Genomic DNA, 27,258 nt, shown 5'->3' with positions numbered 1-27,258 from the left:
CCTCGTAATTAGTAGTGTCTTTGTATCTAAAATAAGTGTTTGTATTAAGCTCAATGTAACGCTGTAAAAAAAAAAAAGGGAAAATTAGCGTTTTAGTTCTGTATGTTGGCTTTTTTTTTGTTTTGGTCCTGTATGTTGGCTTGTTTTGGAAAAGATCCTGTAACTCGGTTTTTGTTTTGGATTTAGTCCTATATGTTGGCTTATTTTGGTTTTGGTCCTGTAAGTTGGTTTGTTTTTTGGTTTTTGTCCTGTAAGTTATCATGTTTTGGAATTTAAAATTTGATCTCTAATTATTTTTATAAAAAAATATTTTTTATTCTTTCATGTTTTATTTGTTTATTGGTTTGAGATAATTACAACTAACTAATAAAAAATATATTTTTTACGCTTAAATTTTATTTAATCTAAATAATTTAATAAAATCTAAAATATGTTAATTTAATGTATTAAATGTAACATACTTTTGTTCATTTAAAAAGTAACAAACAAATATTCATTTGTATCGTTCTCACTGTAACTTCAATTTTTTTATTTATTTGGCAATAAGTGTCGCCCACTTAGCACCTATTAATGATCATATGACATAAATAAGTTCCAACCTAAATTAACAAAATTAGCTAAAAAACTAAAAATATATTTAAAACATACTTTCGTTATTTTAAAAAGTAACACACTAATATTTTTTTATCGTTTCAACTATGGTTGACTGTTTTTGTTCCGCTTTTCTCGAAAGCAAAGCTTTTTAGGTATGTTTCACGTTTATCACGCTTAATCGTCGTTTAAGCGTGCTTTTTAGAACACTGCAAATAAATAAAATCTTGTTGCTCCCTCTAGGCGACGGAGGAAAAATACAAAAAAAAAAAAAAAACCAAGTTATTGTACCTTTTAGAAAATAATTATTATGTTAAAAAATAATTAGAAGGTCAACATCTAAATTTTAAACTTAATTAATTAATTTATAAAATCATAAAAAAATATTTATTATAAAAACTTAAGCGGTGAAGTTGGAAAGTCAACATTTAAATTCTAAATTTAATTTATTATTTTAAAATAAAAAACATAGACGCTTATTCTAACTTAACCGGACTTAATTTGGTCAAAATCGTATCTTTTCAATGACCAAAATAAAAAAAACAAGTCAACTATTAGAACCAAATTAAAAAAATCCAAATTAATGTGTTTTTTTTTCAAAACATGACTTTGTATAGGACCAAAACCAAAAAAATAAGCCAACTTATAGGACCAAAACCAAAACAATCAACATAAAGGACTAAATCCAAAGAAAAAACAGAGTTACAGGATCTTTTCCAAAACAAGCCAATATACAGGACCAAAACCAAAAGAAAGCCAAGATACAGGACTAAAACGCTAATTTCCCAAAAAAAAAACCTCAATGTAATTTGTGTATTTGACATTTATTTTTATATAAATTTTAATTTTGATGGAGTAATTAGTAAGTGTCGAAGACATTGAAAGTTGAAACCATTCCATAAGAGATTTATTTAAAAAAAATGGAAGATGATAGGGGTGATTATTATGAATTTAAAGCCATGGTCCTAATCAGGTTTATTCTAAATTTTTTTTTTATAGATTTTAAAAGCAAATATTTATCGAGATGAGGCAACAGATTCAAGATAATTTCATCGTCTCCTTTATGTAACTTTCAAATTTAAATTCAAACTCGACTGAAAATTCAAAACCTAACCTTATCTCTAGACTATCGGTAGGTTCGAAATTTGGATAGGCTGATTTAGAGTGTACTCGAAATCTTGAAATTTCTTAAAAAGTAATCCACCATTTGAAATTTTGAATACAATTAATATATATTTGAGATAAATAGATAAAGAAATTCAACACATCTAGGTATTAAATTCAAAACATATATCTAGGTGTTAAATTCACAATTTATCTTCTTAAAATATTTAAATGTTCCAAAATTTTGGATTAAAAGCGAATAATTTCATTTTCGAATCGCTTTAAACACAGATTCATTATTCACAAAATATGTAATTTTGATTTCCAATTATTAAAATATGACCATTCTAGAATTGGGCTTCTTTTTCTGGTACCGAAATTCGAATCACGCTTTATTTTCTCAATTACAATCAAGCTCATGAATTGGGTTTTCATTTAAGCCCAAAATCCGTTGAACTCCAATGATAAAGCCCACATTTCAAAACGTGAGTCATTTTGTTAAATGGGCTCGGAATTTTTTTTTCTTTTTTTTTCCTTTTTCTTTTTTTTTCCCCTTCAAATTTGTCCTTTCCCATTGTATTTGATTCATTTAATCTTATCTCTTGATGCTCAACAACTTGCTTCTCACTTTCAAGAAATTCCACTTGATTCTCATGTGTTTGATCCGGCGGGGCGGATCCCGGATGCAGATATCTTCCGACTTTGTGACTCGAGAGATTTCAATTTAGCTTGTACATGAATTATTTGTCTCATTGTGGTTCACATGGCATTACTAGAAACACAACTCAACTAATGGCCTAAATGCCAAACCAAAACGGAAAAAGATGGTTGTGGAGCAATTTTCTTTGGAATGTTTAACCTTTACTAAAAATTATGAAGAGTGAATTATCATAACTTAATTGAAAAATTAATTAATCTTTTGTGATAGTGAAAACTAAAACTAAAATACTAAATAAATTTTCCGACTACTTAAGGTGAAATGACCGATGGATTGTTTGTAGCAACCACACATTAAAATTGGGGAGTATTAAACTTTCTGGTTTTATGCATACTTTGCAAAATAAAGAAAGAAAAATTTCTTACATGTGCTTTCAGGTTTAGGGTCTAACTTAAAATTTTGGGCCCTTTTTTTTTTTTTTTTTTTACTGGTAAAATTTTGGGCTCTTAAACAATAGTGTGTATTTTATTTTTATTTTTTTGGGTGAGGACAATGTATTTAAAGGTAGATATTTATTAATATTGATGAGGTCTACTGAAAAAATAATTGATCTCACATATATTGATAAATCTCAACTGTGTCTGAACAAGTAAGATCTTATTTGCCTTACAGAAGACTGAGGCGATTGACTCGTTTTGACTGATATAAGATGTGGGTTTAATTTTAGATATTGTTTGACGATCTAAACGACAACTTGGACAAATTCTTCAAAAAAAAATTTGTTGAGAGCAATATTTCACGTCCTTTTTTTTATAGATAAACGAAAGAATGTCTTTACTTTCACATTTCGATAAAATTTATTATTTATTATGACTTATCATCTTTCACATTTATTTTTTTCTCAATTTAAAAAAATAATTAATTTATTTTGAATAATAATTTACATAAAAAAATAAATATTAACATAAATTAAAGGGAAATGCTACATGTACACATTGAGTTACACATTGGGTTACACACAACACATGAAATTACAAAATTATTTCTCCACTTGATTTGGAAAAAAAAATTTCAAAATACATTAGAAATATTTATGTAATTTCAAATGCAACGTGTAACCCAACGTGTAAAAAAAAAAAAGAAAAAAGAAAAGACGACAAATTTATGCAAAAGTGGTATCTTTCGTAAAAGTATTTCCTTTCCTGAAAACTCTTCGATACCATCCAATAAACAATTACCATATCAAGAGTTCTATAACAAAAAGGAAAAAGATTTTGTTAGATTTTGTTTTTTTGACCCCTTTTTGATTTTGATAAAAAGAGTCAAATTAATTCAAGAGAAGTATAAATACAAAGAAAGAAGAAACAAAACCTCAAACACATGGTTCCGCTACCAATGGCACCGATCTGCAGAGAAGATGAACTCGATGATTCCGATGAACCGCTCACCAATGTTCTGACGAATTCGGATTTCCGCAGGATTTGCAACGGGAAAGAGAAGGTGAGCGGGGAAAGCACTCGATTCAGGATTTGCTACGTTCTCGAACTTTTCGTCCAGAAAGCGACTAACATCGACAATTCCAACGGCGCCTTCTTGCCGACGAAAAGGATGATGAGAGGGTTGTACAGAGTGATCTTGAGTAACCCGACTGGATCAGAGTGTAGAACTAGGGTTACGGTTGGCGATTTCGAGCCCGTTTGGGACCAAGTATTCTGCATGCTGCTCGATGAATCCACGATTTCCGGGTTTGTCAATTTGGAACTCATCGATGAAAACCACGGCGAGGACGCCAGGACGTCGCAGGGCCGTGTGGTGGTGGGCCGCGCGCGGATACGGCTGCCGGAGGATTTCGGAAGGCTGGAGAAGAGAAAAGTAGAGCTTGTCAAGGATCAGGCGGGATTGGGAAACACCGTGGTGGGCTACATTCACTTGAATTTGCAGTTGTATCGAACACATGCACGAAATTTTGCTCGTTTCCGTTGAAAGAGAAACTGGGATTTCCTTCTTCTAATCTGCCAATTTTGTATAGAATTTGGGTTTTGGATTCCAAAAGAGAATGTTTGTTTTTGGGTAAGAATTCTTCAGGCCAATGTTAAATAGTCTATTTTTATATTTCTTATAACCAACTTTGAAAATATATTACATTTTGCGCTGCTAAAGCTATAAAATATTATTTTTGCATCTTTTGTCATATGCTTTTGTATTGATTATGATTGTTAGATTTCTTCACTCTACTGTTCATGAATTTCTTTATATTTCACTTTTTTTTTTACCACACGGGCCATGAAGATCCATCAATTTGTGTACAATTCAAATGCATGAAACTATAATATTAAAAAAAGGAGATGTGAAAAATTTTCCCCAAGGCATGATCAGGGATCAAGCCGTGGCTCCAACTGGTTGAGCAGCGGCCTTCAGTCTTGAAGATCCGTACAAGGTTTCTTCGAATCGGATGATTTCGTTTTTTGATCCGTAGGCTACTTGGGTCCTCTCGTCTAGATTACCGACCACCTTGTCTAAGACGGACTGTTTGCCGTCGCTGCTGTATCCACCGGCCTTTTCGATCAAGAATCCCAGAGGTGCCACTTCGAATAGCAACCTTAGCTTGGCCTTTGCAGATGGAGATATCACGTTTGTGAAGATCCCCTTCTCTTTCACAATGATCTACAAAAATCAATGAAACCAATAAGAAACTTGTGATACCAAGTTTCACTCGATTGGTTTTTCTGTGTATTTTTTTGGTTACAGTAACAAGAGGTAGAAAGTAGTACCTGGTTAACATCAGGCACCATTCCTCCGGTGTATCGCAAAGTGTATTTCTCCCGGACATAGTAATCGATCAGCTGAATGTGAGTAAGCAACACCACCCTATCTTTAGTAAATATTCTTATGATCATATATTTTATATCGAAATTTAATTTTACGACCAAGATACCTTGGCATAATCAGGGTTGTCAGTAGTAGCCCTCAAATTTCCAGGGGAAAACATTTTCCCTTCTCCAATTGATGTTGTATCTTTCACATGTTGCCATTTCCCTGGCCATAGAAAGAGAAAACATGAGAGCATGATAAACGAAATAGATATTGATTTCGAGTTTAAATGAGCCGATTTTCATGGGTGATTATGGTCCAGTAAACTAGGTTGAAGTAGTGGTTGTATTCAATGTATACTCAATCGGCCATGTAATTTAATCCTTTCAAATAGTCAAATGTCACAATGGTGTTCCACTGAAAACTTAAAAAATGAAGCAAACCTTCATCGAGTAGAAGGAATTCATGTGTTCCAGGAGAATCCTTGAGAGCAAGAACATAAGTGGTTCGGGGACCGAAAATCCCCATTGCAGCAGCAACTTGATCAGCTCCGGTTACTCCAGTAAGCTTGTCTCCAGGCCACACTCCGAAGATGGTGCCCACTGTGAAATTTGTGTCGACAATGCTAGAGCCATCGAGCGGATCAAATGCAACGCTGAATCCTCCTGTTTGTGATGCGTAAACGATTGTGATGATCTTGAAAAGGGGTGTGATAGTTCAATGCAAAATGATATGAAAAGATAAAAAGACCTTCCACTGGTCCTCCCATGTCTTGGAGCTCGGGCACCTCCTCAGAGCAAGCGTATTTGCAGAAGTGGGAGTATTGCAAGGCCTATAAGCATAAATAACCAATAATAACATTGTTACTTCTTCAAAGAATCTTCACCGCTCAATGATGGAAGAATGCATGTGCATACAACTAAACTGTAAATAGTAAAACATACTCACAAAGCTAGAACATGAGCAAGAAACAACAACAGATTAACATTTAAAATTCCAAAATTTCACAGATAATTTGTCAAGGGTTGATTGTGAATCCCCAAAAAAACGCATACAAAGCGATGATCGATTGGGGATGTACGATAAACACGAAGGGCCATTTCATCATATAGAGATAGAAAGAACACCAAAAAAATGGCTCGTCTTTCTTTTTCTTTCAATTCTGACCTCAAAAAGAAGCTTGTTAGCGAGCATATCAACTGCTAGTTGCTCATCTCCAAATGAGTTGACACAAGCTGTTCCTCCACAAGAAGCTGTTCTCACTTTGAAGGCGATGGTACGCAGAGCTTCTCCCATGCACATCATCAGCCTAATCAGTCCCTTATCCGGTGTCGCCTTCGTGAGAAATTCTTCCTGCAATCAATCAATCACCAATATAAACAACCACCAAGAATCCGTCAGCAGTCATCAAACTTTTTTTCCCATTACAGCAATCAACTCACCAGACTATCGCCAATCTCGCACTTGGTCACAAGCGAAGGATTCTTGGCCTTTGAAAGCTTGATTGATGACTTTGGCGCAAAACGCAAAGAGTCTCCAAACAATGAGCTTGCTTTTGAGCTCTGAAGCACAGTTCCAACACAAAGTCTTCAATATATATAAATAAATAAACACATAAAAAGAAAAGCGATGAAAACACACACCTTGGAACTAAACGACTGTGAAACAGAACGTGGAGATGCAAGAGAAGGGGAATATTGCTGCGACGAGATGCCGGGGAGGAGTGTTCTATGAGCACAGCTTGTGATGCTAGTCTCCATGTTTGATCGATTCAAGAATTTGGATTCTTCTTGCTTTTCTTATCTAAATTCTTGCAAGCTGCTCTTACAAGAAGAAGGGAATGGGTGTTGCAGCCACTTGACTGATATTATTTGTGTGCATGGACAATGGAGTGAGTGAGTGAGTGAAGAGGGAAGCTATAAGATAAGCAATTCACTATGGAATGCCACGTGGCGTTTGCTTTATAGATAGAGTGATTAATTTTTGTGGCTTAGAAATTTGTGGACGAGACCTTATAGTAAACGGCAGGGCTCCCAAATGGCCCCCATCACTTGAAAAATAATAATAAAGTACAAAGAACAATTGTATATATAAAATTTTTATGCCATTAGTTCGTTGAAATATATCAATAATCAAATACACGAATCGATTACTACAAGTCTCTGCAAAGGCAATTCCAAGTTAACAGAGTACAATTTCCCCGTTAATTTAGATATTGGGCAAAACACATTCCACAGACCAGTCTATACAATTTAAAATCTCTCCGTCGGGCTCAAGTTCTTCGGGACTAGTTGAGAATGATGAAGGTGTCATCGCAACGTTTCCTTCTTCAAACACTCGCCATCTTCAAGCAACCTAAAACCAGGAAACCACATAAGCAAGTTATTCAATGAAGAACACAGAATGTTTGCGAAATCTGGACCGCTAACGTAAAGAAAGTGTATCATTAACCCAAACGAACACATTCTCATAAGACAAGTTAATTATGCTTTGGTTTCACTCTGTTTCTTTCTGTCAATCCTTTTGGTTTCCCTACTTTATCAAAATTTGCTGCTTTATGGTCTTAGTTACCCGTGCCTTCTGAGCCACTACAGTATGTGACTGGCAAAATCATTTAGAAAGCGTGTGCAGACTCATTTGTTCCGAGGTATTTCAAATTGTACCAGTTTTCGATTTCAAATTATAGTCCTAGTAATTTTGGGCAGTATTAGCCTATTTCTAAGCTGCATAAAGTGTGCATGAGTCACCTTTGGATGTTGCAGGACATCCACAAGAATCACATATTCCAAACGTCATAAAACTAATGCATGTGGTTGTATATCACGAACAGAACGATAGATATCTATCGAATACCATAAAGATAGAAGAATCAACAAGTTTGCAAATATTCATAGATTTCATTATATCTTTCAATATTGTCTCAAAATATGACGTGTTGGATGCAAAAAAGAATTAACAGAGAGAGAGATAGAGGAGTGTGACATAATTAAAGCATTAGGGGCCATTAGATAATATTGCCAAGTAGTTTTCAAGGGATGAAGAATAGAAATCTGCACCGCTGAAGCATCTCCTTCAGTTAGGGATGGCTGGAGGGCTGTCAAGTTTGGATCATCCTTGTACTTGACCCAACTTGTGTTGAATTGTGAACTTTTGGATCTTCAATAAATTCAATATATGGGTCAGGCTCTAGGCAAAAATTTCCAAGCTCATATGCATCAACTAGGATTACAACAGAAATAGAAATGTACTTACTGCCTTATCATGGTTAGTACTTGTAAAATGTGTGATCTGATATCTTCGCGAGAAACTTTCATTGCTGCGTCTTTATACAAGGTGACAAGCTCATCCACCAACCTGAGAGCCATCATAAACATCAACGAAGGCCGGGAAATGATAAGAAGAAAACCTGATGTCATTAAGATGATGACCGAATAATTGATGGTTTGGTTCAATCACTAACAATTTCCTATCAATCCAACTATTATCTCTTTTGTGAACACCCGATAAAAAATTGACAGCTGATAAAAGGATAGAGTTGATCACACACATAATTATTAACAAGAGAACAAAACAAATCACATCACAGAACCAGAAATGTTTTATTTCCTGTAAGATGATAACAATACCAATATTGACATTTTAATACTTAGGTAGTGTTTGGAAGAGTTTCTAAGAAGCACTTCTCAGCTTTTTCTTCACAAAATTTTAAAATTCCTTCACAAAATTTCACAAATTTTAAAATTTTGTGAAGAAAAAGCTGAGAAGTGCTTCCTAGTTGCTCTCCCAAACACTACCTTAGTATATCTTTCATTCTTTCTGTTTATAGATCAACAAATTTATTTTGACCCTGGAAGTAATGCTGATGTTAGAGTGCTCCAAACATCTCGAGAAGTGTAAAAATTCCCAATACATTTACCTTTCAACATGTGGTGTATTACGCAGCCAAGTAAGTCTTAAAATGGTTGTGATCCTTTCCAGAACCTGAAATATACAATAAAATGACCAAGAGTTCACATTCTTAGGGTGCAATCCATTTTATAATTAAAAAATAAGCATCATGCAGACCTGTAAATTGAAAAGGCTATGAAATAATATGGTTTCATTTGGAGTGCTGGCAAATCATTAAGATATATAAGGTTAGGCTCTCAATTTGTTAGCATATCTACAATTAACATTACTGTTGAAAACAGTAGTCACTGAAAATGCCTAGACGCTTAATATTGTTTTACCATTAAAATTGTATCATCATCATCTGCATGCATCCACTTAAAGAACAGGGGGAAAAGACGTCTGAAATGAGCAACCAATATGAGACCCAGAGCACTGAACATTGGCTCAATATGGGCCAACCATGCAGTACGGCGCTGCTTGTTTCTAGGTTGCCTTTCTAGGTGGTTTAGCATTTCACTAAGCAGCTTTTCGAACCTGTGTGGATAGGATTACAATTAAAGAACAGCGAGAAAATGAATCCACTAATGATAGCAGGACAAGGGTTTCCAATCAATAAAGAGAGACACTCAGAATCATATCTCATAAACAAAAGTCAATAAAACTTATGGTCCACAAGACTCGGGGTTATAAAAATATTTACAGAAGATAATTAACATGACTTAATGTCGAGCATATCTGCATGCACCGATAGTTATAAACATTTTAATTACAAAAATCAATACCATAAACTACGAGGATTACTTCGCTGTGTTGAAGTAACGAGAAGCACTGACATCTCTACCAGATAGTGCCATATCTCATCATCACAAGCAACATTTTGGCAGCAAGCATCAAGAACTACATCTGTGTACCCACCAATCTCAGCAGCATTTACATTTTTTGCAAGATGTATAAAGCTGATCATACCCTGGCCCTGAGCAGAGAAACCAGATAATAAGGCTGCATCATACAGCACGGTGAACATAATCACAAACTGCATTTCTAGCTAGCAGGTTCACACATGAAACAAAAATAGTGAAGTGTAATAAATCAGTAACACGTCACGTCAGATAACCTTCACGAGCCAGAGAAAAATCTCCAAGACAAGTCAACTTGCAACAAGTTAGGCAAACAAAAAAGGTTATAACTTTAAAAGTTCATATTTCAAAAATTCTAATACATCATCCTAACAACTAATCCTCGACTGGGCATTAAAATGGATTCGCTTACACCACCAAATTCCACGTCTAGAGCTAAAGAAATAAAACGATATGTGTCAATACGTAAAGGATTTGTAAATTAAACAAGTTTATGCAAAAACAACTTCGCAAAGAACAAAATTCGCAGTTCTACAGAATGGGGAAAAGATAGGACCTAGCTGAATTAGAGGATTACTAGAATCCATAACTACATACTCAATCCAAAGTTCGTAATACAACTGTATTTGATGACAGCAAAGTGCTGGCATCAACAATTCAATAAAATAAATTTAGTTGATCCAAGAAAATGAGTATTGACACGCTACTCACTTTTACTTCAGGAGACCAGTGATCAAGAGCTGTGAGAGCACATGGAATCACCGAAGGAGTCAACTTCCCTAAGTGAGGAGAATCCACCTATATAATAACGTGATATCATTATCTTCAATCAAATTTAATGCAACAAAACAAACAGTTTTTTTTAATAATTTACACTAACAAAGCCACCACGCAGCAAGCACCCTAACCTGAGTAACAAACCATCTAAACTGATACGCTGCCACAATAGCATAAGCAACCGGAACACTTGCACTCGCAGCCGAAATCCCATCGTCCTCGTTACTCGTATCGATTGCACTTTCCTTGATTTTACCTTTGAGAAAAGGCAAAACTTCCGGAATCAACATAATCACCAACTTTTTCTCATTGTTCAAACCTCTACAATCCAACTCCTGCCCACCAACTTCCAACGAACAATTATCATTACCATGACAGTAAGTGTCGGAAAATTCTTGAAATACGGATAGAGCCAAAGTCGAAAGCGAATTGGGAACCCACGACAAATGCTTGGTCGTGGATTCAAATGCAGAAGCTAAAGCAGCGCAACATAAGGCGAAACCCCTGATTTCAAGGTTCAGGATTTGAGGATTCAGAGTGTCGAGGTTAGGTAGTAGAGATTGTAGTTCTGATTTGATGGAGATTTTGGCGTTGGATTCCGGTGGATCGTAAGGGGCTTTAGCGAGCGCTCCATTTAGGGTTTCACACAATCTGCAAGTGAAAAATAATCATACAACAAATTTCACACGCAATATCATATGCACACAGCTTTAAAACACATGTAATAAATAATAAGCATGCACATGTAAGATACACGCATACGCAGAGAGGGCTTGAGACTGAGAATTTACCGGACGAGATTTTGCGGGAAAGTGGTGGCAGGAGAATTCGCCATTGGAGCTTGATTGGAAGAGCTTCTGATTATATAATGATTTTAAAGTTTTATGGAGTATAATGGCTTTATTTAGTTAATTTTTTTGCTTTTGATTGCTTTTTTTTTTAAAAAAAAACCGTGAACCATTTATATTTTATACATCAATGGTGAGAATGATTCATAATTAAATTAAAATATAAATCCGTGACATAACTTTTTTTTTTTTTTTTTTTTTGAGGAATGTCATAACTTATATTTGCACTATTTATTTTGGCATACATGAAAGAATAGTAATATGTAATAGTAATGAAATTGCTCTCAAGCTAATATAAAAATTTCAAAATAAAAAACAATCAATTCAAACGACCATAGAAATTAGGAAGTACTCCAAGAAATTTATCCTTAACAGAGATGCACAATTGCTCAACTTTCGTTACATCGTCCATGTAAAAAAAGAAATAATAATAATAAAAACACGTATAAAGATTTAAATAGTATTCTGGTACAATGTAAGGTAAAAAATAAATAAAGAAAACATTTTTTGGTCACTCTTATTGAACCTACTTTCTTAACTAGGTGTTTCGTTTACCAGTACAGGTTGAAGCCGCTGTCCCCGGCTTCCGGGGGGAAAAAATATAGGTTGGAGGGCAAAATGGATGCACGAACCATGCAGTCGTCAAGCAAATTTGCCTTGATAACGGGGTGGAGAACATTCGATACTACAAATAGATAGAAGTTGCAATTGTTGTTCTTGGTGTTCTTTCATTTAGTACGCTTCTTAGCTTCGCTGTATAGGATAACACCAAACACTGTCAGTGTATACCCGAGCATCCCGGTCACGGAGACAGGATTCCTAAATATCAAAATGGAGACTACCACTGCCACTGCTCCTTTAGCATTTCCTAGGACCTGAAAAGAAACAAGACAATTAGCAAAGCAAAAATTCTACTTCAATGTAAAGTGAAATCAAGCATAACTTGTTGTGTTGTTTAGATAGTTCTGGCTATGTGCACTATACTAAACTTTCAAGCTAAGATATTTTCATAAAACTATGATGGTTTACAAGGCGTTAAGACAACATGTTTCAAGCTCCCCAATCAAGATCAGCAACCCATGTGCATCAACCAATGTGAAAGGAACTAAATGACCAGTAAAATCAGTACAAGGACATTATTATAGATGAAGCATTAACTCTAAGCAGAACAAACAACAGATTTTGGGTGAACCAAAGAATGAAACATGGTTGATCAGCACCTTTTTCACCAACAAATATCATATATATCTTTCAAAACAATCACATGCGACTTAAAGCTACCTCATATTTGGCTCAAATTACTGATATTGATGCCAACATATTTTTATGTGGCTCGTGGACATGAGGATTCCTTTCAGCAATATGTTCAAGACTTCTTTCTAAAATGATGCTTTAGATGGCTTCTCTTTAACTAGTAGTGCAGATTTAAGTTGAGGCACGCAAAAGGGAAAAAAAAAACATGGTTTTACGCTTCAGAATGTAATTCTCAGAAACCACGGTCACATCTTCCCAAGGAAAAAAAAGCAGCTCATAAGTATTGCATTAAAGCTAAATTGTTGTGTCCTGTTTATAAACCAGCACAAATATAATGCAACCTCATTCTTGAGGTGAAGCGGAGCACTTACTTTGGTTGCTAAACATTTCCGCTCAATGGAAGTATTCATTCAAGTTCAAATTCAATGAATCATTAAAAAAAATTATTTGAATTGGACGAAGAAGCATCAAATACCTGAAGAGTTAGAGCACTAGTGTGCTTTGTGACCAAAAAATTGGTCAAATTTACAAAATATGCCAGCGCTGAGTTGAATAAAAGTAACCAAATAATTCTTCTATCCTCTCTTGCAAGTGCCAATGTGATACCAACAACGTTTTCTTCCATAAAGAGTGTTGCAGGAAGTAGAAGCACGACAGCTATAGGAGCCATGTAGAGGAGCAAATTCATAGAATTCAGCTTCTCCCTTCAACATTTAAAAACTTTCAGCATACATATCGAATATTCCATGGGGAAAAAAGCATAACACTCCAGTAATTGTCAGAAGAATATATGCATATTAAAATAAAGATTACCCTTCCGACGAAAGTAAAATCCCCTGAACCACAGATTTTAGTGCCCTTGCAGCTGTTGCACCAATGCACATGATAAACCCAAACATATGAAAACTCGGCTCACCCTAAAACGAATAAAATTGGCAGAGAGCATCAACACCAATTTTTTCAAAAATCCCATAGAAACAGAAACTCAGCTGTAACAGCAAAAGCATAACTGAGAATATGAACAAATATGATGTGCTGCATACATATTTGCCATGACTTAAAGTGCTCATCTCGAAAATCAACATTGTCCATGAAATTCCAATATAGAAAAAATAAAATAAATTGATGATTGCTACTCCCCATATTTTCTAAAAACAGCACCAAATTCTTTTCACAGCAAAACAAAAACATGGCGATCAAAACATTCTTAAAGCCACATAAACTAAAATGCATATAAATACAAATCAAACCAAAACCCGTGAGAGATAAAAGCATGATACTTGGATCAATGTAAGTGAAAAAGCATCACCGTAATGTAGCTACTAAATCAGTAAATCCACACCAATCAATTATCGATTACAATCAAATAAAAGAATGAACACATACCCCACTAGCAATAATAACCCCTGTAACAACTGGAATCAACGTGACGTAAGTCAACCACGCCTCTCGCTTCAGAATCATTACATACGCAAACACCGCCGTGAAGAAAGGCGTGGTAGCCCCAATTGCCTGATTGAAGCTAACAGGTAAATACTTGAGGGAAACATTCCCACTGACAACCGACGCACAGAAAATCAAGCTCAAAGCTGAAATCTTCATGAACTGAACCCTAGATCTTATCGACTGCATCGGCACCATCTTCATCCACGTGATGGCGATGTAGCTAAGCAATGAGCAAGCAGTCATGTGACACATGGTCAAGAAAATCGGGTACCTGAATCCGTAATTGCTCAACAAATACTTGTTCAACAGCAAAACCCCAATGTTCGATGAGTACCATGCTGCCACCAACCCGATCGTGAAATATCGGCCGGAGGATTTCGTCCCCGACATCTCTCCGGATCTACCAAATACACTTGAACAAATCGAAAAAAAGGGTTAAATCACATCAAAATAAACAAAACTTTTACAACGAATTCTGGGTGGATCGATCTATTAGGGTTAGAAGAGAGTGCGTGGGAATGGGACGAAGAAAAGGTTGGATCTTTGATGCATTTGTGAAGAGAATGAGAAAAGGCAAGTTTGTGTTGAATTGGAAATGCAACTGTTCATGTCGACTGGAGCATTAGCCTCTCTTGCGCTTAATAATGAAGATTAACATGGGAATTATGACTAATTGGTTAGTTAATTAACATAATTAAACGATATTGCTTTCAAAGTCAAAAACAAAAATAATATAGTAATAAATGAGTAAATGAATATATTTTCAATTCAATGACAGAAACAGGGGGGGTCTGTATTCAGCAAGGATATTCGTTATTATGTATTATTTTGACAATCATTATTCTTCAAAAATAAAGGCGACAATAATTAAATATCGTACAGAGTGTTCGTGTTTCGTATTAATATAATTAAAATAATTATTTAAATATGATTTTTTTATTTTTTTATTGATAATTTTTTCATATGTTTTTGTTAAAAGTGTATAGTAATCTAAAAATTTAAAACATTAAAAAAAATGGCATTGAATTTTTTTAAAAAAAATGTTGGTAGCAAACTTACTATTATGTCAAATTGTCAACATAGTCCCGATTTGATCCACTCCTGTAGCATGCATTGGTATCGATTTTTTTTTTTTTTTTTCATTTTATCCCTTATATTTGTAGTTTTTAGCGTTTACATCTTATAATTTTATTTTATTATGTTGAAAACTTGAAATATTGATGGAATAGAAATAGATTCTGGATTTCTTTTTATTATCCAAAAGTAATTAAAAAGTGAAGTATATTATTCAATTTTGTATCTGTATTAAATTTGTGTAGAGGCCAGTCTTATAATGTGTTTTCAATGTTAGACATGGAATCAGAATTACAAGGCTATGCATGTTTGAACAAATATTTTCATAAAAATATTTTATAAAATGATTTAAAATTTATTTTAAAAATAAATACGTATTTTACTTACTAGACCTGCTAAACTAAAATTGATTTGTTATGTACTTATATTATTTTTTTTTTGGTTACTTATTCGCTTGTAAATATGATTAAAATATTACTCCAGTGATGATGTGTTAGATTTATGTTGCCCTCATATCATTAAATTTCACATGTAAAATCGTGTCATGATTAGCAAATTCGGTATATAAAGAAGGAAGCGTACATTTCAAGTAATCAATCATTCAATATCGTTTAATTGGCTGAAGAAATTTCTGATCTGGTCCAGCCAATTTATGCTTCATTATTATTTTATGATTTTTTTTTCCAAGGCTTTACACAATGCTAGAGTCAGATGTCAAATTCACTCTTGTTATAATTTTTTAACCAGAAATAAATAATGCATAACAATTAAAATAATAAGTAAAATACTTGTTCGTAGTAGTTTTAAAAAACTTTTCAATAACAAGTTCTTCAATCATTTTTTTATGGAACTTCTAAGATTTGAAAACCTTCGGATAAAACTTTGATTAGAAATATATATATATATTTTCAACACAACATCATGCAAAATATACTAAAAAAAGAAACTTGAACGAAACAAATAATTAAATTTTTTTACGGAATCGATCATTGTAGCTCTAAAAAAATCATCTCGTTGCAAATATAATCACATTTAAAACAAACAATATCACAAATAAAAAAAAATCACGAGAACAGATCTACCCTGTTAGAGTGAAATATTTTGAAAAAATCTGAGATTGATAGTGAAGAAAGTGATATTCAATCAAATCTCGTCAGAAGACCAAGGAGAAAGGCTTTGTTTTGAGATATGTGAGCTACTTAATTTTTTTAAAATTTAACTACACAAACTAGTATTACATTGGTCCAAAAATAACAAAATAAAGTTATTTAAAAAAATATATATGACACGTAAATTTAAAAAAAAAAAATCAAAAAACAATTAGGTCACCGGAGGTTCGGCCTAAATGGCCCGAGAGGTGCCTCCACCCTTGGTTCCACATGAAAACTTGATTGGATAAAACTGTGACACGTATTTTTCAATTGAATTGAATATGAAAATTAAGTTTAACTAGAGTATATTAGTATGAATGAGGGCATCTCCAGTCATGAGCCTCTATAAAAGGTTTATGTTATGTCAAATCATGAGCCTCTATAAAAGGTTTATGATATGTCACGTCACTGTCATATCAAAATTTAAAAACCTCATATCATTTAAAATCTTTTTTCGTTATCATAAACATCTTCAACAATCTTTTTTATGACCCCATTTTCAAATTTCAATTCTCTTATTTTTATTCCAAATTTCATTTTTTATTTATTTATAATTTAATTTACCATATATTCTTAATTCATATTTTCAATTAAAAAAAATTAATAGTATTTAAATTTTATCACATTGATTTTTATGATATTAATAATTTGACAAAAATAAACTAAAAAACTATAAAAATTAGTATGTACGGGCCATTTTGGATCATTTGAAATTTATTTTAATGAAAATTAAATTACATAAATTAAGAAAATAACATTACATAAAATGGTTAAATGAAATCAATATACAAAAACCAGAAAAATAAAAGTACAAGTACAAATCTAAATACAAATACAACTATAAATACAAAAAGAGGTGTCAAAACGGGCTAGTGGAATGGAGCGGCCCACAACCCGTCGCAACCCACCATTAGGCAGGACGGGCCGACCCACTTTTTAATCGGGTTGAGAAAACACTAACCTAACCTATCTATTTTAGGTGGCGGGGCGGGCCAACCCGCAACCCACCACTAGGCGGGGCGAGACGGGCCCACCCACCTTATATATGGATTGAGAAATTGACAACCTAACCCACCTATTTTATATAGAAGGTTGAGCCAATTCGACGAGTCTAGACCATTTTGACACATCTAAATACAAACAAAAACACAAATACAAACAAAAGTACATCTACAAATTCAAATATACTACATACCCCATTTTTTTAATCATTTCACAAGCATGAAAATGCACACGAAGTTGTTCCTCTGTCATTTTTGTGGTAACTTTCATGAGGATGTCATACTCATGTTGGAAGACATCAGATTTTTTGTTTTCATTAGCAGCATCTAAACCCTCCAATTTATCCAGTTTTCGGTTAAAGAACGCTGTAAATTTTTTCAATACCTTAGCCATGATTTCTTTGATCACCTCTTCCAACATTGTAAATTTTGCTTTACCCTTCTTCTTAGCTGTCTTTTGGCCAATTGGACGAGTGCGGACTTCATATTCATCCATATCAACACTCGTGTCCGGATTAGAAGATAATGTGTGTGCTCTTGATTCAGATGTCCTTGACTTCTTCTTGAAGTGATGATCTCCTGATTGTGGAGCGTACTCCTCATTCTCTGAGAATTCTCTAAAGATGTTCGTACTTAAAAGACTTGTTCTTTTTATTACTCATCAACTCTTCATGTGCTTTGGTTAGTATATCATCGTCACTCCAACAGCTTGCACGGTTGCTATGCCACTTGTTATAAATTTCACTAAACTCACTCACCAACATTTGAAAGTTAATGAAATGTGATTTTACATGCTTCAATTGTCTCTTTGCAGTTTCAACAAAACGATGTCCGTTGTACTCCATTGTAATACGCTTTCGGAGAGCTTTCTCTTTTTGTGCATTTCCAATCACTGGATCGGTGCTTACAGAAATCTATGACCTCGCGATCACCTTATCTTCTTCCAGTGACCAAGCAGTCTTCTTCTTTTTTCAATCATATTCTTCGTAGCCCATTTCTGTATTCCTATCGAGGGCAATGTTATCAAGCCTAAATTAAGACAAATGTGGCGGAAAGTGAGACTCCGGTACATAAGTTGGTGTTGCAGTCTTTAAACTAGTCCTTCTTGATTCTTCTGAAGGAAATGTGGATGTTGTTGGCTTATGAAATCCATAAGGAGGAGGAAGCCCCATGTAAAGTGAGTTGCTCATCATCGAAAAATACTCATGAGGATACATATTATTTGGAGCCCAGTGGACATTATTCAGATTAATTGGAAAATTTGGAGAAATCTGAAAATTATGAGGATGTTGTGGTACGTATGGAATGTTTGAGAAATTTTGATAGTATTGAGTAGGACGAACATTGGAATTTTGAGAAGATGGATTTTTTTTAGTATTTGAAGAGTTCAAGTAATTCATAAAATCTCTGTTATAATTTCATCCATATTGGATAAATTACGAAAATATGGTAAAAATGAAGAAATATGTAAAGAGGGATATTATGAATGGGATAAAAAAATGAAGAATTGAGAGGGGTCTTTATAGGAGAAAAAAAAATAGATGTTGTAATTTAAATTTAAAGTTGCAGGCAGAATTCAGAATGGGCTGAAAAGAACGGTCACAACTTTGTGCAGAAACTGATACAAAAAAACAAAAAAAAAAAGGAAAAACTGCAACAGACAATAAGATTGCTGCTGACGCGCGCATCGTCCCAAGAGGGGAGTACATGCAATTGAAACATTCCTTTTTTAAAAAATATATATATAATACGAATCTTGGGCCGTTTTTTTTTTAAAAATAAAAAAAACCCCACCCCTACAGTGGGTGTGTGGTTTTTAGTGGGAGCTATGGATGCCCTGATTCATAAATTTAGCATATGATAAAAATAATAAACAAAACCAAATGTGAACTTTTTAAAGCCCTGATCATGTCCGAGTTGGTGACCTATTGACCAGTAGTCATTAATTTGTTTTCTCCTAAGTTCTATCAAAATCTTCTCGAATGAGTATGTCAAATAAGGTTTACTCAATACGATTTACTTAATTAACATTATTTTTAAGTTATTGTGTTTGTCCGAAAGTGTACCTGTTATACACATTAGGTTAGTCGTCACGGGTTTCATCGACATAAAATAACATGTCAACCTTTTGTATTTATTATATATGTATTAGACTCAAAATCATAATAAAAAAGTTAAATTCTATCACGTTACACAAGTTTCATTTCATTTCATTTTTTTTTAACTTTATTTCAAATCCACCGTTGAACCTAGTCATCATGGAATTTGAAATCCTTGTATTCGAACACTACATTAGTCAATTTGTAATTCACCTACGATGTGTATAGCCCATTTTATTTATTTTGATTTAATGATGAAAATTAGGTAATCCTAATTAGGTAAAAAGAGAAAAAAAAATCAATTGTAACATTTATTTCTCAAAGGTCATAATCGATCATTTTAGCTTTCCAAAGGTCTTTTTTGCATTTTGACCATTCAACTCTCTGTAGTATTCTCTCCAAAAGAAAATTAACTTTTAATTCAAAAAATTAGATATCTACTTTTGATTATTTCACGAGTTGATCGCTGACTCGAACATCGAATAGTTTTTGCCAGATGAACACTCAATGCCTCTAACGTCTGTTCGTGAAACAGACGACTGCCCCAGGGAGATCAAGAATTGGATTTCGAATCATTTATATGCAATATTAGAATAGGAAAACGATCGAATTTTGGACCTCCTGATTTGATTGACCACGGGAATCCCACTAATTCAGATAGTCAATTTATTGTCTGCATCAACCTACAACTCGCACAAACCACTATTTTTCAAAACTTTTAAAATTATCAATATTTTTTATATTTTTAAATTAAATAAATATATCACACATGGCATATTAAAAAACACGAGTGCTGCTGCGACCAAACCAAAAGGCGAAAACCAATCAGTCCGCAAACGAAAAGATTATTGGGCCACATGTCACAAAATATAGGCCCATTTTGTCAATAAGTAGACTCAAAACTATCACAGCTAATTTGGCTGCCCATAAATAAGCCCACTAGCCACTATGTCAAGTAATTGTTATTCAAAATGTAAAGCCCACTATATTTTTTAAATTATTATTATTATATTATAATAATAAAAAAGGTGTTAAACAAATTATATTGTTCCATGCAACATCAACGCACATATACAGTAACTAACAGTAGCATTGCTTACTTTTCAGGTTTTTTTAATGTTACATGATGATTATGCCCATCCACAATTGACTTTTCAATTTCACATGCTTTTGCATGTATAACTTGTTATACATATACAAACGCATGTATTGTAATCGGTATTTCGAACCCGTCAAGGACTAGGATCGAGGTGTTTATCGCCGTCGTGTAGCGATTTTTGGAAAATGTTACTAGATGTTACATAATATAGATTATAGAGTTGGAAATTAGGGTGGAAATGGGATTATTTGAAAGTGAGGGGTAAAAGGTAGTGGGGAGTAAAAGGTTGAAGAAATGGGGGTGGGAAAAAGGGTTAGAAATTTATATAGTTGCATATATAGTAGGTCTAGTAGGGCCATATTATCCTGCCTATGTTTGAATAAATAACAATATATTCGACACTTTTCTTTGTCCTATACAACATAAAGTGTAGTCCACGTGGGAGACATGTGGCCTACTTATTTTCCCGAATTTATAGACACACCTGTCCAAAATTCTTCTACTGACAACACACAACTCATACACAAGATTTAGCAATCTTGTTCAATTTTTTACTTTTGGATTTGTTGAATTTTAGGCACTGACCATCATCTATATATATATATATATTCTCCCTAACAATAAAGACATGGAATCTATAGAGTCAATGTGTAAAAGCTTCATCGTGAAATCTAGTAGATAAATTAAAAAAAAAAAAAGAAAATCAGAACATTTATAAAGGGGAAAATTCAAGAAATATTTTCTAAAATTTGTTCGAGTTAGATTGAATATCGCTTTGACGACAGTAGAATGAAAGATGTTAGTTGTGTTTGGATAAAATGATTTGAAGAAAAATGATTTGAATGAAAATTGTTCCGCTCAATCCAAATTCACGACCTAAATCAAAATTTGCGAAGGGTACTTTCAAGATTAGGGCAATGTTTTAAAGAATAACTTTGAATAAGGTCTCACCACATGTAATATGATTCCTTTGCCTTTGGGACACTCAAAGTAGGATAAAAGACACCCTTAATTATATTTTCTTTTTTTTCCCCCTCCCTACCTTGGATTCCAATTAAATAAAGTCTCAACTCTCAACCCATGTGCTCTTGACAATTGGAGTGAAAATCTTATTTCCATTCTATGGTACATCTTCTATTTTATAATCAATTCTTTCATTTTCACGTCATTTATTTCGCAAATGTTGATGTGTTATGAGTAATTTTCACTCATTAATCCACGAGCATCAAATTATAGTCGATGTATATTTGGAGTGGAAGAAATATATAAAGTTTCAAAGGTAAGCTTCTACATTAATTAGAATTAGATGATAATTCCTATTTTATTTATCTTTACTTTATTTTATATAATATTATATATATATCCATATGTTCTACATAATGTAGTATTAAACACACACGAAACGTGAAGGCCTTACACGTACTTCGAATCCAAGTGCAATAGCAAATTGAAATAGGGTACGTTCCAATACAAAATTAATATATATATATTTAGAATATGCAACACAATTAACTTAATGTTACACTTAAAATCCAAGACACGGATTCTTGAAATTTACCAAGAAAAATACAAGTGTTACACTTATACTGGCAAGTGCGAATGTACGTAAATCTTTTCTGGAAATTAAGGTTTCCACAAAACAATGAACATAATCCAATAAATTAAGAGAAATTAACTAATTTTCTATCAATACCATAAATTTATTTAATTAAACTGGTGACTATTTTACATATTTTCAGCAGTTGAAACATTGTTGGGGTTGGAGAATATTATACAATAACATCAAAGAGTGTCAATTTGCAAACCGAAAAACAAAAAAAACAACAGTGAGCATGGAAGTGTGTAGATTTGCAATCATTCTATGCACTATATGCGTGCGAAATGAAAACATCATTGCCAATTAAAAGATTTAAATCCCAAACCGTAAAAAAAAAATAAAAATAAAATCAAAACAAATCGATAGCCCACTTAAGATTTAAGATAAGATAAGAAATATGCCCTAAATATTTCATGTGCAAGAAATAATACTAGCTAGTGTGTTATCAATCATGCACCGATACACTAATTCACTCGACGAATTAATAAAATAAAAATAAAAATAAATTTTTTTTCTTCATCAAATCGGCGTGAAACTGGTTAATTAATGCACACAATTAATAATTCCAACTCATTGATATATTATATTAACAATAATTCTCTTGAAAGTAAAACCTTATCTCTTCTCATCCACGAAAATACATCAATTTGGGAAATAAAAACCATTTTTCCATTTTAAAAAATCCATCAAAAGCGCACACATGAGCAATGAAATCATATAAATTAAGAAGATATGAACTTACTTGCAAAGTTAAATATTAATCCATTTGTGGAGCTAGCTTTGCATGAACTTTCAAGATCTTTCAGCAGATCTTCATATATGTCGTAGGATTGAAGCTACCAAAGGAAGAATCCGAAGGGATAGCATGATCCAAAAAATCAATACATAGATAGTGAAAATGTAAGCATGTAAATAATTCATATTGAAATGGGATCAATGCGATCCCTTTGGACTCCTCCTTTAGATACTGTGAATATCAAGAAAATATTATAACCTCTCGCTGTGTGTGAGTGAGGGGGGGAAGAGAGAAAGAAGTTATCTAAGAGCTTTTCAATATATAAAACAAACTGCTCCAATGAAAGAAATCCAGGCCTTAAATTTAGTCTTTTTTAAAAAAAAAAAAAATTGATTTTTATTTAAAATCTTTAGCTTTTTTATTTAATCTAAGCAAAAGGGCATCATTCTTTATTTTATTTTATTTTTGTGTGTGGGTATTATGGTAATATAATTATTTATTTCTATTATAAAGCAGACACATGGGGGGGAAGGTGGGTCAACCATTCTTTCTTCGAAATTCCAAACAAGTTGGGTTGAGATATTAATATTTTAAAATAATTTTAATGATTGTTTTACTTAAACTAATTAGATTTAATGATGTTCATGGTCCCATCCACGTTGATGCTACAATTTTGAATATTGTGCAAGCGTTTATTTCTCCAGAAATCCATTCTTTTGCTAGCGTGACATCATGAAATATTAAGAATAATCTTATACAATCACATGTTTATTTATTTTTTGAGGGCTCGTATTAACTCATAAAGCCTATCCGTAGTTATCTAATTTAAACTTTAAACCTTGATAATTTATCACAAATAAATAGTGTAATAAATAATCATTAACTTTTTAATAAAAAAAATTACACTAATATCCTTAATTTACTTCCCAAAAATATAATATATAAAAATCTCATTAAAAAAATTATATAACATGAATAAAAATTTCAAATACTTTAAGATATATTAATACAATTCATTTGATTTAAATATACGAAAGATCAATTTAAAAATTATATTAAAAAAATTCTAATAATTTAATATGTGATTAATACATTTCATTAGATTTTATCCTTATTCATGGAGAAATTATATTTAACTCAATTTATTAATTTTTGTTTTAAAAGTAAATAATATTTATACTCAATAATTTTAGTCAATTAAAATAATTTATATGTGGATTAATAATAATTTACATTAAAAATCATAATCACAATTTTACAAATAAAAACTAAAAATAAGATTATATAATATACACAAAGGGCAAAATTATATCTCGTCATTTAATCATAGTATCAATCACAAAATTGATCTATTAAAGTAAACATGTGATTGTTTATGCATCATTATTCAACATCTTATAAAATTAGTTTAATAGTTTTGATATTATTTATCTATATATAATTAATCTCAGTAAGTAAACACTAGTGTATCGATGAAAGTGTTGTTTGATAAGGTATTAAAAACTCAAAATTCGTTCGCACGATAACTTATTAATGGTTAATAGATTTTAGGGTTGGGGTGTTATCCCAAATCATTGGTCCTAAATATGTAAGTTTTATGTTTGATTTAGCATAATTTGTTTTTTTTTCCTTCTATATAAGGTCAATAGATCTATTCTTAGACGGAATTTCCGAGAAGAGTTCAGTACCGTATCTGTATAAACACTGACATATTAATGCATCTAAGGGTGATATTTGATAAATTTAAACAAACATTTATATTAATGTCAATGTGGTAAAGCGTGTCAAATACAATTATGATTGTAATCAAGTGAGAATAGGCAAGGACGACTAGCTTCCAGATAATATAATTAATTTTTACTGTACGCGCGTCTTAAAATCAAATTAAAGTTCTAAAAAGCGTGAAGTGTGTGCCGAAGCGTGCATGAGAGCTAAGCTTCAAGTTTTTTAGCTTAAGCGTGATTATTACGATCTTAAACGTATGCTTAAGCGTAAAAAAGTTTTTAATTTAAACTATAATTATAATCATTTCACGGAGTAAATAATGAATAAATATAATAAGTTCAAGTGTAATGCATTAATTCTTTATGAGATTTTAATTCAATTTATTTCATCATTCAATATTTTATATCCTCTGTCATCGAACATAAACTAAATTAATTGATCTAATTTAAAACATTAGTTGTAAAATCCCTCAATATGTGCTGCATTCACATCATCCCTACACTTAACCATACAATATTATATATTTTTAACATTGCTAACAATCACTCACTAATAAAATCGCTAATTTATGATCTATTTTCGTCTTATTAATCAATTTTGGTTTTTAGAAAAGTAAATTATGTCTGATCGTTTTTGGCCGAAGCGAAGCGTTTGGTGAAATTTCAAGCTTAAGCGATATTAAGTGAAGGTTAAACAAGCTTTTTAGAACACTGTTTAAAATATATGTATATACATGTATAATATTTGGTGTGATATCTTAGTTTTTGGCGGTGAAAAATAGATAGTTGATTAATATCTAAAAAGCTGAGATAAAACCTTATCTTCAAAAAAGAAAGAAAGAAACATAAAACCTATTTGTTGTATGGTTTTTATACATGTCCAATATATTTTAATGGTCAAAGATACGTGAAATTAATAATGTGGCTTATCTTGTTTCCATGTGATAATCAGGCTACATATCTGGACAAGTGCCCGTAAATCGGGTAAAAATAACAGTTCCTCAGCCAATGCTTATCAAACTATCATTAATGTTGGTTCTATATACATATTATAACAAAACTTCGAATTAAATTAGAAATACACACAGAGAACTTTTGAGTCCGTGTTGTTTGCTTGTACAATCTTTATTTTGTCTCTAATTTATTTTCTTTTATTATCAATTTTTGTAATTAGGTTGTAGAGTAATCATGATTTTGATCATAGGCCAATATGAGAAGGTCATACACGGATTAATTTATGTATAATATATATATACACACACTAATAATCGGATGTATATGTTATGTGTTTGTATAATCAATTTTTTAACAAAACACTTTTTTAAGTAATAAAATTCAAAAATTACGTTTTTGGATATAAATATCCAGCAAATAGAAAAAAAAAAAAGCAAAAAAAGAATTAAAAAAAAAGGCAAAAATGAAATTTCCCATGTAAGTAAATTTTATCGATCGAGTAAATGAATTCTAAAATGATCATTTATTTATTTAATTAATATGTTTTAATTTTTCCTAATAAATTTTGTTTTCTTTTTCTTTTGTGTTTTAAATATATATATATATATGTTGTGTGTATATATATTGTAAAAATAATTGGGGAAATCTCTAAAAGCCTCATATATTTAGTAAAAATTATTATGCATATTCAAGTGTTGATATATAATGAATGTTTATGAGTTGGATACTCGATCATTAGACTTATAATTGACGTTGGTGAAGGTAATTAATTAGGGGTAATTAATCTTGATTAAAGTGGGATAAAGCAAGTAGCGCAATCAGCCAGTCTGCCATCCAATATAATTCCTCTCATTAAATTGAAGGCTGGCCCGACATTCCAATATTGACAAGAGCAAGGTTTTATTGCCTGAAAAAAACATTATAGTGGGGGACCTTTAGGACATTGTCTGTCATAATTTTTCATTAATTATAATTTTTTTACCTTAATTACACATTACAACTACTCGAGATCTACTACTTTATAATTATAAATATATATTTAACAAAAACCCTTTTTCAAAAATCGATCCTTTCAATTAAATTGAAGTCACAAGATTAGAGGAAAGTAGGTAGATATAAACTTGTAGCCGTTGATGACTTTTATAGCAAAACTTATTCAAAATTATTTCCTTTAAAATCGTTAAAATTCATCTAAAAAGACACTAAATGAGTATCTTAAGGCACCGTTTGGTACAAATGATAGAATAAGTGTATGATATATAATACAAAGACAACTAATGGATAATTAAGATGGTTGGATAGAGTATTGAATGTTTGGTATGATTTTGACATGGGTGATTAAATTTGTGTATTTGATTAAAATGACAAAATTGCCCTTATCATAACAAATCATTATTTTTGTGTTGTTTAGATTGTTATAAATACTTGTAAATTTTAGAAATCTTTTTTTCCTCACACGCGCACATAATTTATTTATTTACACTAGTCCTTATTATAAGTTAATTAATTTATATTTTTTTAATTGATGCTCGTATTTAAAAATATACTCAAATATTTACACTTGTAATTATTTCTCAATGTTTAAT

The 27,258-nt window shown here is 32.3% G+C and overlaps 3 protein-coding genes across 3 annotated transcripts; all 3 read right to left on the bottom strand.

The window, feature by feature from the left end:
• Positions 1-4,590: 4,590 nt before the first annotated feature.
• Positions 4,591-7,060, bottom strand: LOC140880898 (sedoheptulose-1,7-bisphosphatase, chloroplastic). Its single transcript, XM_073285754.1, has 8 exons — positions 6,808-7,060; positions 6,607-6,726; positions 6,332-6,517; positions 5,915-5,996; positions 5,608-5,829; positions 5,289-5,389; positions 5,125-5,196; positions 4,591-5,017 (listed from the first exon to the last, which is right to left on the bottom strand). The coding sequence occupies exons 1-8, from the start codon at positions 6,922-6,924 to the stop codon at positions 4,733-4,735; spliced, it is 1,185 nt and encodes a 394-aa protein (XP_073141855.1). The 5' UTR covers positions 6,925-7,060; the 3' UTR covers positions 4,591-4,732.
• Positions 7,061-7,229: 169 nt separating this feature from the next.
• LOC140880897 (uncharacterized protein At2g39910) lies at positions 7,230-11,548 on the bottom strand. Its single transcript, XM_073285753.1, has 9 exons — positions 11,481-11,548; positions 10,821-11,340; positions 10,624-10,710; positions 9,838-10,028; positions 9,394-9,589; positions 9,081-9,145; positions 8,417-8,518; positions 8,221-8,320; positions 7,230-7,519 (listed from the first exon to the last, which is right to left on the bottom strand). The coding sequence occupies exons 1-9, from the start codon at positions 11,522-11,524 to the stop codon at positions 7,511-7,513; spliced, it is 1,314 nt and encodes a 437-aa protein (XP_073141854.1). The 5' UTR covers positions 11,525-11,548; the 3' UTR covers positions 7,230-7,510.
• Positions 11,549-11,962: 414 nt separating this feature from the next.
• LOC140880861 (probable sugar phosphate/phosphate translocator At3g11320) lies at positions 11,963-14,905 on the bottom strand. Its single transcript, XM_073285703.1, has 4 exons — positions 14,178-14,905; positions 13,605-13,708; positions 13,267-13,495; positions 11,963-12,412 (listed from the first exon to the last, which is right to left on the bottom strand). Exons 1-4 carry the CDS (start codon positions 14,625-14,627, stop codon positions 12,266-12,268), a joined length of 930 nt encoding a protein of 309 aa, XP_073141804.1. The 5' UTR covers positions 14,628-14,905; the 3' UTR covers positions 11,963-12,265.
• Positions 14,906-27,258: the final 12,353 nt, after the last annotated feature.

Source organism: Henckelia pumila, chromosome 2 (assembly GCF_033568475.1).
Source record: "Henckelia pumila isolate YLH828 chromosome 2, ASM3356847v2, whole genome shotgun sequence".
Taxonomy (NCBI): Eukaryota; Viridiplantae; Streptophyta; class Magnoliopsida; order Lamiales; family Gesneriaceae; genus Henckelia; species Henckelia pumila.
The sequence above is the reverse complement of the archived record's forward strand: the minus strand, read 5'-3'. Positions and strand labels throughout refer to the sequence as shown.